The sequence below is a fragment of the Epinephelus lanceolatus genome, chromosome 5 (genome assembly GCF_041903045.1).
Source record: "Epinephelus lanceolatus isolate andai-2023 chromosome 5, ASM4190304v1, whole genome shotgun sequence".
Classification (NCBI taxonomy): domain Eukaryota; kingdom Metazoa; phylum Chordata; class Actinopteri; order Perciformes; family Serranidae; genus Epinephelus; species Epinephelus lanceolatus.
The window spans coordinates 48,271,168-48,285,390 of record NC_135738.1 but is presented as its reverse complement, the minus strand read 5'-3'; the positions used below and the strand labels follow the sequence as shown (position 1 = coordinate 48,285,390).

At 39.8% G+C, this 14,223-nt stretch overlaps 1 protein-coding gene across 3 annotated transcripts in view; it reads right to left on the bottom strand.

Annotated features, from left to right (window-relative positions):
• The window catches only part of LOC117253096 (uncharacterized), a 56,756-nt gene that overhangs the window by 41,252 nt on the left and 1,281 nt on the right, over nt 1-14,223 (bottom strand). The window contains exons 2-3 of one of the 3 annotated variants that reach the window (XM_078168295.1): nt 1,671-1,716; nt 1,530-1,582 (exon numbers count right to left, since the gene is read on the bottom strand). In XM_078168295.1, the coding sequence (XP_078024421.1) occupies nt 1,530-1,582; nt 1,671-1,716 (99 nt within the window). Of the gene's footprint in view, nt 1-1,529; nt 1,583-1,670; nt 1,771-14,223 lie in introns of those variants that run through there. The other 2 variants (XM_078168293.1, XM_078168294.1) reach the window with 2 other exon arrangements.

Below are 14,223 nucleotides of genomic sequence, written 5' to 3'. Positions count from 1 at the left end.
GTTGATGCGGGATACATGCATGCGACAGTAAATGGACTCTGGTAGAAGCACTTTAAACGGAGACCTCTCGCTCTCAACCTATGGCTTTTGCTCCCAACCAGACCAAAGTTAGGCTACTAGCCAATCAGAAGTAGAGCGGGGCAGGTCTTGGGGGGAGGGACAAATTTGGTTCAGAGCCAACTTCAGATTCTGGTGGAGCCCATGCCGTAAGCACTCTCATCAAGATGGAAAGTAAGTTAATAAAACCCGGGGAAAATGTAGTCGATAAAAGACTCACAAATAAATGGCACTGGGCATGGATAGAAGAGATAAGCATAGATGGAAAGCCTTTTGGGAGCTGGTGCTAAACACTAAGGGAACTGGGTGCGTGTTTCTGCACATTGTGCTCACATAAATTGATGTATGCAACCAGCGGCAAGAAAGTCCTATCACGGCATGAATTAGACCCCGGTCATAAAGCTGCTGTGCATGCAATAAAGCACGTAACGCATTTACCGGGAGCTGCAGTCACCGCTGACATACCAGTGCAGGATGTGTGCTCTGTATGAGTGTATTGCCATCAACAGGCTTATTCGAGATGAACTGCGCCTCGCCTGGAAAGTAGACGAGAGCAGGCGGCTGCAGCAGGAGGAGGTGACAAAAAAACTGCTGTCAGGTGTGTCCGATACGATGTCGGTTTATTAAAATATCATCAGACTTATACAGGCTACAAGTTTGTTCTCAGTCTCCAATTGTTTTAATTATGAAAGATTAATTTATTATAATGCTTTACAGATGATCTGTAATTCATGTTCATGGTTTAAATTCCATTTTACATTAATTCTCATGTTAATCAGCATCATATCAGTTTGCTGCTGCAGAGCAGACCTCTCCCCTCAAATACACAGGCTAAATAAATTGTGTCTGACTCTAAGCTTCATATTTTCAGAGGAAAAAAAATACATGACAACAGCTTTTATTAAAGATCAGTGAGATATAGTCAGGGCCTCACATCTGTACAGATGCTATTTTAAGAATCCTCACATCCCACTGACCACCAGTCTCTGTGATGCTAAATACTTAAATAATAATAACCTTGTGATGATCCATTCCTCATGCCTCAACCTGAAAAAAAATTTCAGGCTTAGGATTTTTTTTTCTATCACCCCTGCATATAAATGAATATAATACATACAGAGTTATGAAGAACAAAAGGAGGGAGAATTTCAACTCATACTGCAGCAATGGGTCAAAATTTATGTGGAATCTGGCCTGATGGAAAGACCCGATCCAAGTTTGACACAGCAGGGTGATTCAGATCACTCAGTAAACCTGAAACCTGCCAACTGTTAATGTGTGAGTGTGAAGCAGCAGCGTCCAATCAAGCGTTTGGATTTTTAGTGGTGGGCAGGTCATATTAAAAAGTTATGGATAAAGAGCAACAACAGATTCAATATGTACACTGACAGACTCTCCTTTACCTTCTCCTCAATTTCTGCATTATCTCAACTCCCCCTCCCCCTCCTTCTCCTCCTTCTCTAGATTCATACCTTCCCAGATCCTTCGGCAGTTTCAGGAACATCTCTTTGATTGCCATCTGAAGCTGTTAAGACATTAAAAATTAAAAAAAAAAACATGATGATGATGATGATAAAAGAAAATAAAAAAAAATATTAAACAGTGTAGATCACCTTCTCCAGCTCCACCAGTGTCAACTTCATGTCAGGTAAATTCAACCTATAATGGACGACACGGTTTAACAAGAGACATTCAGCTGCACAGGTTTACTGACTTTACACAGACTGACTGAAAACGACCTGACTCAAGTCAAATCACTATAAACTACATACATACATAAATACATTTAAAAACCATATTTAAAAATGAAAATCAAATGAGACAAATAAATAAACAAAATGAAAAACCTCACGAAATTAAAAACAACAAATAAAACTGAAAGATTAAAACTCTAAAATAATGGATACTTAAGATTAAAATAGATCAAATCTAAGTAAAATTTTAAAAGACGATGTTTTGGAAAATCTGCAACCTAATTTTTCTATGACTTCAAAGTGAATTTATCGATGTTAATTCTGGATGGATTCAGACATAATAACATTTTTGGGAAGTTTAAGTCACAGTATAAGATATTAATATGTGTTTCACATCAGTGTGTCATCAGTGTGTTTATATTTTACTGAATTGTAAAGAAGGCAAGGAGGAAGTGTTTTGAGTCAGATCAATCAGCCAGAAATAAATGTGGCACCTGGGGTGATTGAAAGGTGGGATCTGGGTTTTACTCAGCAGGGTGATCTAGATTGTACAGTGAATCTGAAACCAAACTACTGTTACTGTGTGAGTGCAAGAAGCAGCGTCCAATCATGTGTTTGGAGTTTTGATAGTGGGCAGGGCATACATTAAATGAAGCTTACTAGTAAAGGATGATCGCACCTAACCTGCACCAATCCCAGCATTTCTATAATTACCCACCTCACCCTCTTCCTCGTTCGCTCTTGCGTTTTGTGTCAGAACTGAAATCACTGCCTCAAACACACACAAGTGAGCTACTACTTCATCCAATGAACAACATCTGTTCAATCATATCAAATCAAATCAAGTTTATTCATATAGCAACCCCCCCTCTATAGAATGTACACAAATGTATAACAGAATAAAACTGGTAAGAACAATTACAAACATAAAAATATTATAAAATAATAATAAAATAAATACTAAAATATTAAAATCACCACAGACAACTAAAGGCCATTGAAAAAATGTACATTTTAAGATTTAAGATTAAGTGTCGATGGAGGGGGAGCATTTGATTAAGAGCGGAAGGCTCTCGAGCTCTGGAGCAGTGACTGCAAAATAAAAGCACGATCTCCATTACCCACCAGCCAGGTTAATAGACAACGTTCAAGGGTTCGATAGACACGTAGTGCTGTGTTTATTTTAACAGAAACAAACATGAATTTCCTCAGGTCTCGTCTTTCCATCGGAAACTTCATAGGTCAGAGGTGCAGACGGGTGACTGAAACATGGAGCCATAGAGGGATGTGCAGTAAACCACAGGAGGCCAAAGCAGAGCCTCCACCACCTGCAGTCCCAGCACAAGCACCTCGCGCCGGGTTCAAAATCCCAGGCTACAAACCCTCAAATATGGACAAGAAGATCCTTCTCTGGTCGGGACGCTTCAAGACAGCAGACCAGATACCAGAGTTTGTGTCGTTTGAGATGATTGATGCTGCCAGAAACAAAGTCAGAGTGAAAGTCTGCTATATCATGATGGCGGCCACAATAGGGGCCTGTATGGTGATGGTGCTCCTGGGCAAACGGGCTGTGGGCAGACACGAGTCCCTGATTGGTCAAAACATGGAGAAGAAAGCAAGATGGAGGGAGGAGCAAAGACAAGAGAAGGAAGCTGCTATTGCTCTGCCTGAGAAGGCTCAGTAACGGAAGACGACTATTCCCTGTACAGCTCCCACATCTTCAGCGCTCCCCACTCCCATCCTGCAGCCACTGAAAGATATCAGAGCAACTGATGCGTAATATGGAGAGTGACTTTGACGCAGAGTAATGGATTATTTAATAATTTCCAAAATCCAATGTAAGGTGTGATCTTTTAATTGAATAAATAGAGGTACCTGTTTTTAGAGGAGGGCAAGGAACACGAGCATGACTTACTTTGTACTGTGATGGAGGTTTAAGGACTTTATAATGAATTCTTGGCATTACACAGACGCATGATTTTCTCAGGAGAATCAGTTGAATGGGTGCACCAATCAAGTTTTTTTTCCAGTGCTTCTAGTAAACTTTTAATATATACCTCTCAAACTCTCCAACAATATGCCTTAGGTGTCCTGTTTTTAAATTTGCCTGAGTCTGCCTTGTGAAGACAGCTCAGCCCTCAAGGGTTTCAAACACTCTTTAGTTTTCTGAAGAGACCGTCAGTAAGTGGATCAGGTGTAATTCATCATGCTCATGGGTCTGTTGTGTCCGCAGATTAATGTAATAAGGCTGGTTTTTAATGACTGATGTCACATTGATGTTTGTATATAGTCAGCACCAAAAAAAAAAAAAAAAAAATTCAATAAAGTACTGCTTCTTGGGAAAAAAAAAAAAAAAAAAGACAACGTTCAAAGGATCTGAGAGGTCGGGAGTTGGAATAGGGGCAGAGAAGTTCAGCAATATCCTGGGGTGCCAGCCTGCGTATTAATTTAAAAACAAATAAAAGAAACTTAAAATCAATCCAGTATTTGATGGGTGGCCAGTGCAGAGATGCTAGCACTGGTGTAATTTAATGTTGTCTCTTTTTCTGGCACCGGTGAGGAGTCTCGCTGCAGTGTTCTGCACCAGCTGCAAACAAGACAAAGATGACTGGCCGACACCCAGGTTCAGAGAATTGCAATAGTCCAGCCTTGAGGTGATTAGTGCAGTGGTTACAGATTTCATGTCATTGTGAGAGATGATGGACTTGAGTTTTGCAATGTTTCTACGTTTGAAATAACAGCCTTTCACCAAATGACACCAAGATACCTGGCTTGGGTATGAATGTAGGATGTGAGTGGTCCTAAGTGGCTGACTATGCTGGTTTCGGTGTTGGGGGGACTAAAAACAATAACCTCTGTTTTGTTATTGTTTAACTGAGGACAGTTTTTTGCCATTCAGGATTTCACATCCTGGAGGCAGTTAAGGAGGGATGTGATTGAGCTGGAATCCCCTGGGATTAACGGAAGATAAATTTGTGTGTCGTCGGCATAACAGTGAAAAGAGACTTTGTGCTGGCGGAAAGTGGAGCCTAATGGAAGCCCTGTACAGTGCAAATAAAATGGACCCTAAGATGGCACCTTGAGGTACACCACAAGTGATATGGGCAGATGAGGAGGAGAGGCCACCAATCTTATCAGAAAAAGACCTGCCCAATAAATAGGAGGCAAACCACTTGAGGGCAGTTCCCTGGATGCCAACCAGTTCTTGAAGATGTTTTAATAATAAATACTGATCAACAGTGTCAAAGGCCACACTGAGGTCTAATATTATTAAAATTGCACATTTACCACTATCTAAAGACAGCAGTAGGTCATTTGACACTTTGAGAAGGACAGATTCTGTGCTGTATCAAGCCCTAAAACCTGACTGAAATGTCTCCATGATGTTGTTGTTAGCTAGATGAGATAGAAGCTGTGAGTAGACAGTTTTCTCCAGTACTTTGGACAGGAATGGAAGCTTGGAGATGGGACAGAAATTGTTTAGTACAGAGTTGTCAAGGTTTGGCTTTTTAAAGAGGGAATGCACTATGGCATGTTTAAAACAGGATGGCACAGTTCCATTTGTGAGACTACTATTATAAAAAGGGAGATTGTGGGACCTACAGTCTTAGTTTGTGAGATGATATCAAAAATGTTGGACAAAGACACAGGCTGAAAGTCAGTAAAGCTGGCAGAGCCAGTAGACACCAGAGAGGGATCACTGGCAGGCGATGAAACATTAGATTGAATGTGATTACTTTTTGAAAGAAAAAGTTTCAAAATTCCTCAAAAATGGCTGTGATTGAGACAGGACAGGTAGCAACAACAGGATTAAGGACCAGATTTATTGTGTGAAACAAAGCTTTGGGACTGTGAGAGTTTCTGGAAATGATGGTGGCGAAATATTTTGCTCTTGCAGCTTTAACAGATTGCTAATAGTTTGCCAGGATGCCTTTCAAAATGTCAAGTGAGACTTGAAGTCTGTCTTTTTTCCATTTGCGTTCTGCCTGTCGACAAAGTTGCCTGAGAGCACTGGTCTGACTATTCAGCCATGGCTGACTTTTAGTGTGAGGTTTTTTGGGTGTCAGAGGGGCAAAATGATTCCAAAATGTCTCCACAGATTAAATTGAACTCTGTGATTAGCTGTTTTGTGCTCAAGTGATATGGATGGCCAAGTACGGTATTAAAAAGAGAGATGGCAGTGTAAGCCTCTGTGCTATTACTAGCAGTGGATTTATTTACAGACCGAGAGTAATGGACAGGTAATTTAGGGTTAGGGACAGTGTGAAACAGGGTTGAGAACATGATGCATCTGTGGTCAGAGACACCCAAATCATCCACATTCTGAGAGGTAAAATCACTTCCTTTTGAGTATGGACTTTGTCTCACTATCCCCCACTATCTGACAACGATCTATTCAGACAAAATTAGGCCAACCATGTCCAAAGTGTCTGTCAGCCCACATCAGCAGACCCAGCAACTGAAGTGGAATATTGCTCTGCCACCTCTATGTCTGGGCCCCTGCTTTCTATAAACTAAAAGCCATCCAGAAAGCAAGAGAGTCCAGCAAGCTTCAAAACAGTCTATTCCATGGTCCGTATCCTGTTTGTTTGTTCTCTATTAAACATAGAAGACTACCTTATTCACATGATTAATCCACCTTGTCTTCCAGCTCATCTCCCTCATCAGAAAACAGAGGACATGGAAATTCAAGGACAATCAATTGCCAGTTGCTGCAGTTCTCCATCTCCATTGTCTTGGAGGACAACTCCAGCCTCCTGCTATCATCCGGACCATTCTGGCTTTGCAACATGTAGCGTTGTCAGTGCCCATACCATCAAAACCAGCATCATCAGTCCCATCTGACAACTTTCCTGCATCCAACAGCATAAATAAAAAAAGGCAGATTCATCATGCACCAAAGGGCCTTTACCATATATGCAGTAACTGCAACAATGTTGGATGCATCATGTCCCAGTGCCACTTCCTCCACATCTGCTCCTTGGTGGTGGGGGCCATGTCCTCCCTGTCTGCCCTGACAACCTTACTTTCCTAACCTTAAGGTTTAAAGAAGGACTTCCTTTCAACTATCCACCTCTGTTCAATGCAAATAAATAAATAAATAAATCAGCCAACCAGAGTTAATCGACCTGAGTCAACTGACCACCTGCTCACTTAGAAGGTCATAGATGACTCCATGTTTGGCCCATTTGCTCATCTTCCATGTCATAACTTCCACATCAGCCCTTTTATTTCACAAGAAAAATATAAAAGCATCACCACTGATCTTCTGGCACCCCACATTTGTACCAATTCCAGCATTAACTTGATTTAGAGTGGAGTTGGTGGTGGAGCCCAGGTTTTCCCTACATGCCCTGATAACCTCACTTTCCTAACCTTGAAGCTTAAAGAAGGATTTCCCCTCAACTATCCATCTCTGTTTGATGCAAAAAAAATAAATAAAAAATAATAATAAATCAGCCAGCCTTAAATCAACCAATCAGTCAGTCAATGACTCTGGCATTATCAATGATCTTCTGGCATCCCGCAACTGCACCATTCCCTGCATTAATAACTTGATTTAGAGTTGTAGAGGAACAGCCTCTCTGGACTTCCCTTGAACCAGTGTTATCAATTAACAAGACCAACGAGACCACCGGGGGTCAAATGCTTAGGACTCACCCCTGTATTACCCCCGACTGGACAAAAACTTCTTTCAGCCATCCTTAGGCCAAAAGGAGGTAAAAAGTCACTCGGGATCCCTCAAGTTTCAGATGCCATCTTAAAGTATCCAGCCTTGGGGCAAAACGCGGTGATGAACGACCCACTAGTTGTCCTGAGACAATGCTTCTTTTCTCGGCCACATCTTGACCATTCGCATTGCCCAGGGGAAGTCGCGCCCTCCACTCTTTTACCAAATGTTTCTGTGTGACAAAATTGAAATGTCTGTTGGAAGTGAGATTATACATTTTATCGATATTATATATTTGGAGTTAAAATATAGTTCAGTTTTTAATCAACTTGTTTTCATGCATATGTGTTTCCTCATTTTGTTTTTCATTATATGTTGCAACTATAGTTAGTCTAGAGTGTGTGTATTTGAATTAGGCTGTACTGTACTTTGCTGATACACGTGGTATAATAATTGTATTCATTTTAATTGGATGTTAAGAACCGATTTTGACCAAAATGAGAAGAGTATGTGGCCATAGTGCGTAACATGTCAAAGTATATGATCTCGTATAATAGAAAGCATTAAGTTTCGTTTTGAAATAAGGTAATAAGCCTGTTTCACAACTAAGAAGACTGCCTTGTCAGATTCGCCCACTTTGGCCCGTTAAAACATGTGCGCTCTGGTGCGCTCTCGCTCTTGTTTCCTCTCTCTTGTTTCCTTTCATATCTCAGCCTCTTCCGTATTTATGTCTTAGTTATGCTTTTATACTCTCACGATCAAAGTAATTTTAAACTTTTAAGTTTTGCTTATCTAGTTTTCTTTTATCTCCAGTGTTTTCCACTTTTTTGTGCGCCTTAATAATAACTTTGATAACAATATCGAACGGCCAACGATATTGTTTTCACCGTTATTATAAGCGAGTAATTATAACAAAGTAGACAAGTGCCCTTTTCAACCTGCCTCTTCAACCAAAGATTCATCAAACCCAGCGGCTGCCAGCCACCCTGCCACAGTGGTTCTTGTGCCAAACCCAAAGGCTTTTTGCAGCGTAAGGGAACCAACGTTGGGGTACCCACAGGACATCACAGGCTCAACCGCTCCCCCGCCTTATTATTAAGGCGCACAACTTTTTTGTGCGCCTTAATAATAACTTTGATAACAATATCGAACGGCCAACGATATTGTTTTCACCATTATTATAAGCGAGTAATTATAACAAAGTAGACAAGTGCCCTTTTCAACCTGCCTCTTCAACCAAAGATTCATCAAACCCAGCGGCTGCCAGCCACCCTGCTACAGTGGTTCTTGTGCCAAACCCAAAGGCTTTTTGCAGCGTAAGGGAACCAACTTTGGGGTACCCACAGGACATCACAGGCTCAACCGCTCCCCCTCCACAGTGCGCCAGCCGATGTCATTCTGCTGGGAAGTTTGGGAGTTGCAAAGTGAAAGTGGCTGGGGCCCCAGGAGAAAGTGAAAGTGCCTGGGGCCCCAGGAGAAACGTCTGCATGATTTGCTGCTAAAAAGGGAGGCAACCCTCACAGGTGAGGGCTGATGTTGAATAGGAGATTTAATTATCTTAACCTTAATTTAGGATTCATTAGATAAATATTTTGCGCATCCCTGCATTCCCAATTTACCTTAACCTACTCTCTCACTATTCTCCTCATTCGTTTATTCAGTTGTTACCCATTTAGCTTAAATACATTTTCATTTATCGCCAAGTTGTTGTCTGTGGACATTTCCTTTGAGCAGGAATTAAGATCACTGTATGGAGAATTCATAACCCATATATTGAGATTGATTCATTATTGATAAGCGTGCTGACAAATTAATAATTAGCTATTAGCTATTAGCTATTAATTTGATTAGTCGCTTCCCTCATTATGAGGGTGGTGCCCCAAATTTTATTACAAGTGCAAACATTCTCAAATAGGTATTTCCCCTACAGAGTGGAGTTGATGGTGGAGCCCAGGTTTTCCTTGCATGCCCTGACAACTTTACTTTCCTAACCTTGAAGCTTAAAGAAAGATTTTCCCTCAACTATCCATCTCTGTTCAATGCAAAAAAAAGAAATAAAAAATCAGCCAGCCTTAAATCAACCAACCAGTCAATCAATGACTCCGGCATTATCACTGATCTTATGGCATCCCGCAACTGCACCATTCCCAGCATTAATAACTTGATTTAGAGTGGAGACTCCTTCCTTCACTATGCCACCATCAACCATGCAATGACCCTCATGAATCTCACAGAGAAAGGGTTGTGGCTTTTGAAAGCGGCCATCACAAGCGCTTTTGAAGTTGTTTATATCCAGCCTGACTCCTAGCAACTTGGTCCCAAGAGCTCCGGAGTAATTGCTAGGAGTGGAGAAGCATGGCCATGGCTGATTCAGCGATGGCCATAAAAAACATATGCCATCAAAGTTTAGCTTAGTGGCATTGGTTTCTTCTTTACTCTCCTCACTTGGAGCTCGGGCATAGCCTTCAGACATCAGCAGATAACTTCACTTCTCAGAGAATGTCTACGTCAACGGCCAGTACAAAACTCTCACCCTATTACTTTTACCACAGACTTGCCATTAGTCTGTATCCACACTTCATGCTGAGTTTTCATGTTGTGCCATCTTCAGAAACCATGTTCCCACTTGCTTTTTGGCTGCCTCAGATTCTCCTAATTAACTGCCACAACCCTTCACTTTGACAAAGCCAAAATACTTGTATTTCAGACCTTATCAGATCTCATATCTCAATTTTTGAAAGTGAAATCATTTATAAATTCTTCAAGAGCCTTGCAAAATCCCAGAGCATTACACCAACAGATTCTCTCTACATCTCTGAATAAGGATGAGTAACTAGTTTTAGTTCTGTAGTTCCATCAACACTTCTTCCTAGTCTGGCATTTATGGTGTTCATTATTCTGGACTCTTCTTTAGGATCAGAACCCACTACCTTGCCCTCTTGCAATGGCATCCTAGAACACTTAATATCAAACACCTAAAATAAATCACTGGCCACTGACCCACCCATGTGTATAACTGTTGCAGTCATTCAGGTCTCAAGATCTCAGATCCTTCCAATCTTGTCTTAAAAACCTGGAGGTTTTGGGGTCTGTCATTCCCAGGTTGTATGGACAATTCTCGACCTAAGCTCCTCCACGACACAGAGAGCAAGCATAAGAACTATAAACAATTTTCAAGTCTTGCACACCAAGCATTTTTAATTAATAAATCCTTTAAATGTATCTTGCTAATGGTGTGGTTCTTGCTCATGAATTGAAGCTATTGTTGGGATTCACTGGACCACAGATGATTTCTCATTTGTTAAGATCTAAACTGGACATGTGAGAGCTTGTCCTTTAGGTCTTGCCACCTGAAATGGTGGCCAAGACTGCATGTTGATCCATTTGTTCATCAAACAAATGACAGTTCTCTCTCTCTCTCCTTGCTAACACTCATGTCCTGTTACTGCATCTCGCTAACTTGGCTGTACTGCATGTCACTAACTCGGCTTCTTCTCCGGAGCCTTTTTGCTCCACTGTCTCGCAGGTTAACTTATATTGCAGCGGTGCCTGGATAGTGTGACGTGTGTTTGTGCTGCTGCAGTGGTCCTGCCTAATGCCTCCTGCTGCTGTTACACATATGATTATTGTTACATATGTATACTATCAGATATTAATATATACTTTCAACATACTGTACCACAATAGCTGTAATTATTATTATTATAATATTATTACTTTAATTAATGTTTTTGTAAGCTATTATCATTACCATCTGTCCTGGATCTCTCTCTATCTCTGTCTCTCTCTATCTCTGTCTCTCTTTCTGTCTCATTGTGTCATACGGATTACTGTTAATTTATCATGTTGATCTGTTCTGTATGACATCTATTGCACGTCTGTCCATCCTGGAAGAGGGATCCCTCTTCAGTTGCTCTTCCTGAGGTTTGTACCATTTTTTTCCCATGTTAAAGGGTTTTTTTGGGGGAGTTTTTCCTTATCCGCTATGAGGGTCCTAAGGACAGAGGGATGTCGTATGCTGTAAAGCCCTCTGAGGCAAATTGTGATTTGTGACATTGGGAAGATAAATATATATACAGATATATATATATACACATACATATATGTATATATAAATATATATTATTTAGAAATAAAATTGATTGATTGATTGATTGATTGATTGATTGATATGGTCAGGCAAAACCTCCTCTGATCTGAAGCCAGCTTTACCCTAACCCAGTTAGGGCTAATTCTGTCAAGACTATACAAAAGCGGTACTTGCCTGCAAACTCAGCTGATATCTTTGCCACTAAATACAAAAATACTGTATCGAATGATATGTCAATCTGTGATGACATGGTTATTGCTTTTAATCAAGGCTCAAAGCTGGTCTTAGATCATATTGCTCCTCTTAAAACTAAAGTCTTACCTGATAAACGTAAGAGTCCCTGGTTAGAAAATGAACTGATAAGGAAGAAGAAAAGGGACTACAGAAGGGCAGAGCGCAAATGGCGTAAAACTAAGCTCCCAGTGCATTTTAATATTTACAAAAATTTCTTGTATAATTACAACTATGAAATTAGAAAAGCAAGGCAAGCATATTTTAAAAACTTAATTGACAATAATATGCACAACTCAAAGGTTCTTTTTTCTACTATAGATAAGCTTTTAAATAAGTCAAAAACTTCAATTCCAGGTGATTTTATTTCCTTTGATAAGTGTGAGGAGTTTGCAGTCTCCTTTCACAATAAAATAATGAATATTAGAGCAAAAATTCCCACAATTATTTCTGCACCCCTGATACTGCCTCCTTCTCAGTTCATTTCTATTTTAACTAATTTTACCCCAGTCAGTGCTGATGATCTTTGAAAAGTGGTTCAGAGTCTCAGCTGTTGAACTTCTTCCGTCGATCCCGTTGCCACCTGCTTTTTTAAAAGTGTTTTTAACTGTTTTAAAGATGTTCTAAAGATATTTCAACTATTGTAAATACTTCTTTACAATCCGGGATTTTCCCCAGTTCACTAAAATCATCAATAGTTAAAGCACCTTTAAAGAAACCCATTTTAGATCCCTCCATTATCAACAACTACAGACCAATTTCAAACCTGCTGTTTTTAAGTAAAATTATTGAAAAAATCGTAAACAAGCAGTTGAACGATCACCTAGCAGCCAACAATATTTATGATCTATACCAATCAGGTTTTCGCTTCAACCACAGTACAGAAACAGCCTTGGTCAAAGTTGTTAATGATTTAAGAAAGAATAGTGACAATGGTAGGGTCTTTTAGTTTTATTGGATCTTAGTGCAGCATTTGACACTATTGATCACGATATTTTAATTGAGAGGCTTGAAAGATGGGTTGGCCTATCTGGGCCAGCACTGGACTGGTTTTTATCCTACCTTAAAGGACGTGATTTTAGTGTTTCTCTTGGGAATTTTAGCTCCAATAACTTTTTAATTTCATGTGGTGTTCCCCAGGGGTCAATTTTAGGTCCATTATTATTCAATCTGTACATGTTGCCCCTGGGTCAATTAATCAAGAAACACAATGTATGCTACCACAGTTATGCTGACGACACTCAATTATATATTTCCCTGTCTCCCGATAACCTGAGCCTTCTTGATACTCTTAATGAATGCATCAAGGATGTCGATTGCTGGATGTCCAGCAATTTTTTACAGTTAAACAGTGACAAAACAGAAATAATGGTTATTGGGGCAAAGGCACACAGTGAGGAAATATCTTTTAAACTGTCACTGGAAAGTGTCACACAGGTTAGAAACCTTGGCGTCATTCTGGACGCTGACTTAACTTTCCAGAGCCATATTAGCAACATAATTAAAATAGGTTTTTATCATTTGAGAAATATTAAAAAGATAAGGAGCTTTTTATCCCAGAGTGACACTGAAAAACTTGTCCACGCTTTTATCTCCAGTCGACTAGACTACTCCAACGCACTGCTCACAGGAATACCTCAAAAGCATCTTCATCGACTGCAGCTGCTCCAAAATGCTGCTGCTAGAGTTTTAATGAAAAAAAGGAAGTATGAGCATATAACACCTGTTTTAAGGTCTTTACATTGGCTCCCAGAAAATTTAGGATTGATTTTAAAATTTTAGCACTTGTTTTTAAGGCCCTGCATTGTCTGGCACCTCAATATCTGTCTGACATGCTTTTATTTTATGAGCCAGGTAGACCCCTCAGGTCAACTGGGACAGGCCGTCTGGTTACTCCCAGGGTCTCCACAAAAATTGGTGAGGCTGCGTTTAGCTCCTACGCTCCTAGACTATGGAACAGCCTACCCAGTCATATTAAGTGTGCTCCAACATTTCTATCTTTTAAATCAAAACTCAAAACATTCCTTTTTAGCCATGCCTTTCAGTAGTCTGGTTTTACTGGTTTTTATTATTTTTATGTGTATTTCATGGTTTTTACTTATGTCTTAATAATATTTGTTTTTTTATTATTTTTATTTTGACTTTTATGGTTTTAATGTTTTAAACTTATTTATAATATAATAAACTTTATTTATTTATTTCATTTTATCTCCACTTTTGGTGGGTTTTTTAAATCACATTTATTGTTACTATCATTATCATTATTATTATTATTATTATTATTATTATTATTATTATTATTATTTTTAACTGTGCTTACTTATGTGCTCATGTACATTGTACACTTTTTAACGGCAACCTCTATGGTGGCATATGCTCTGTGAAGCACATTGTGTTTCCACCTGGAATGAATTGTGCTATACAAATAAAGTTTTGCTTGCTTGCTTAGCTTTGATTCAGCCATCGTGTAGTTTTCTGTC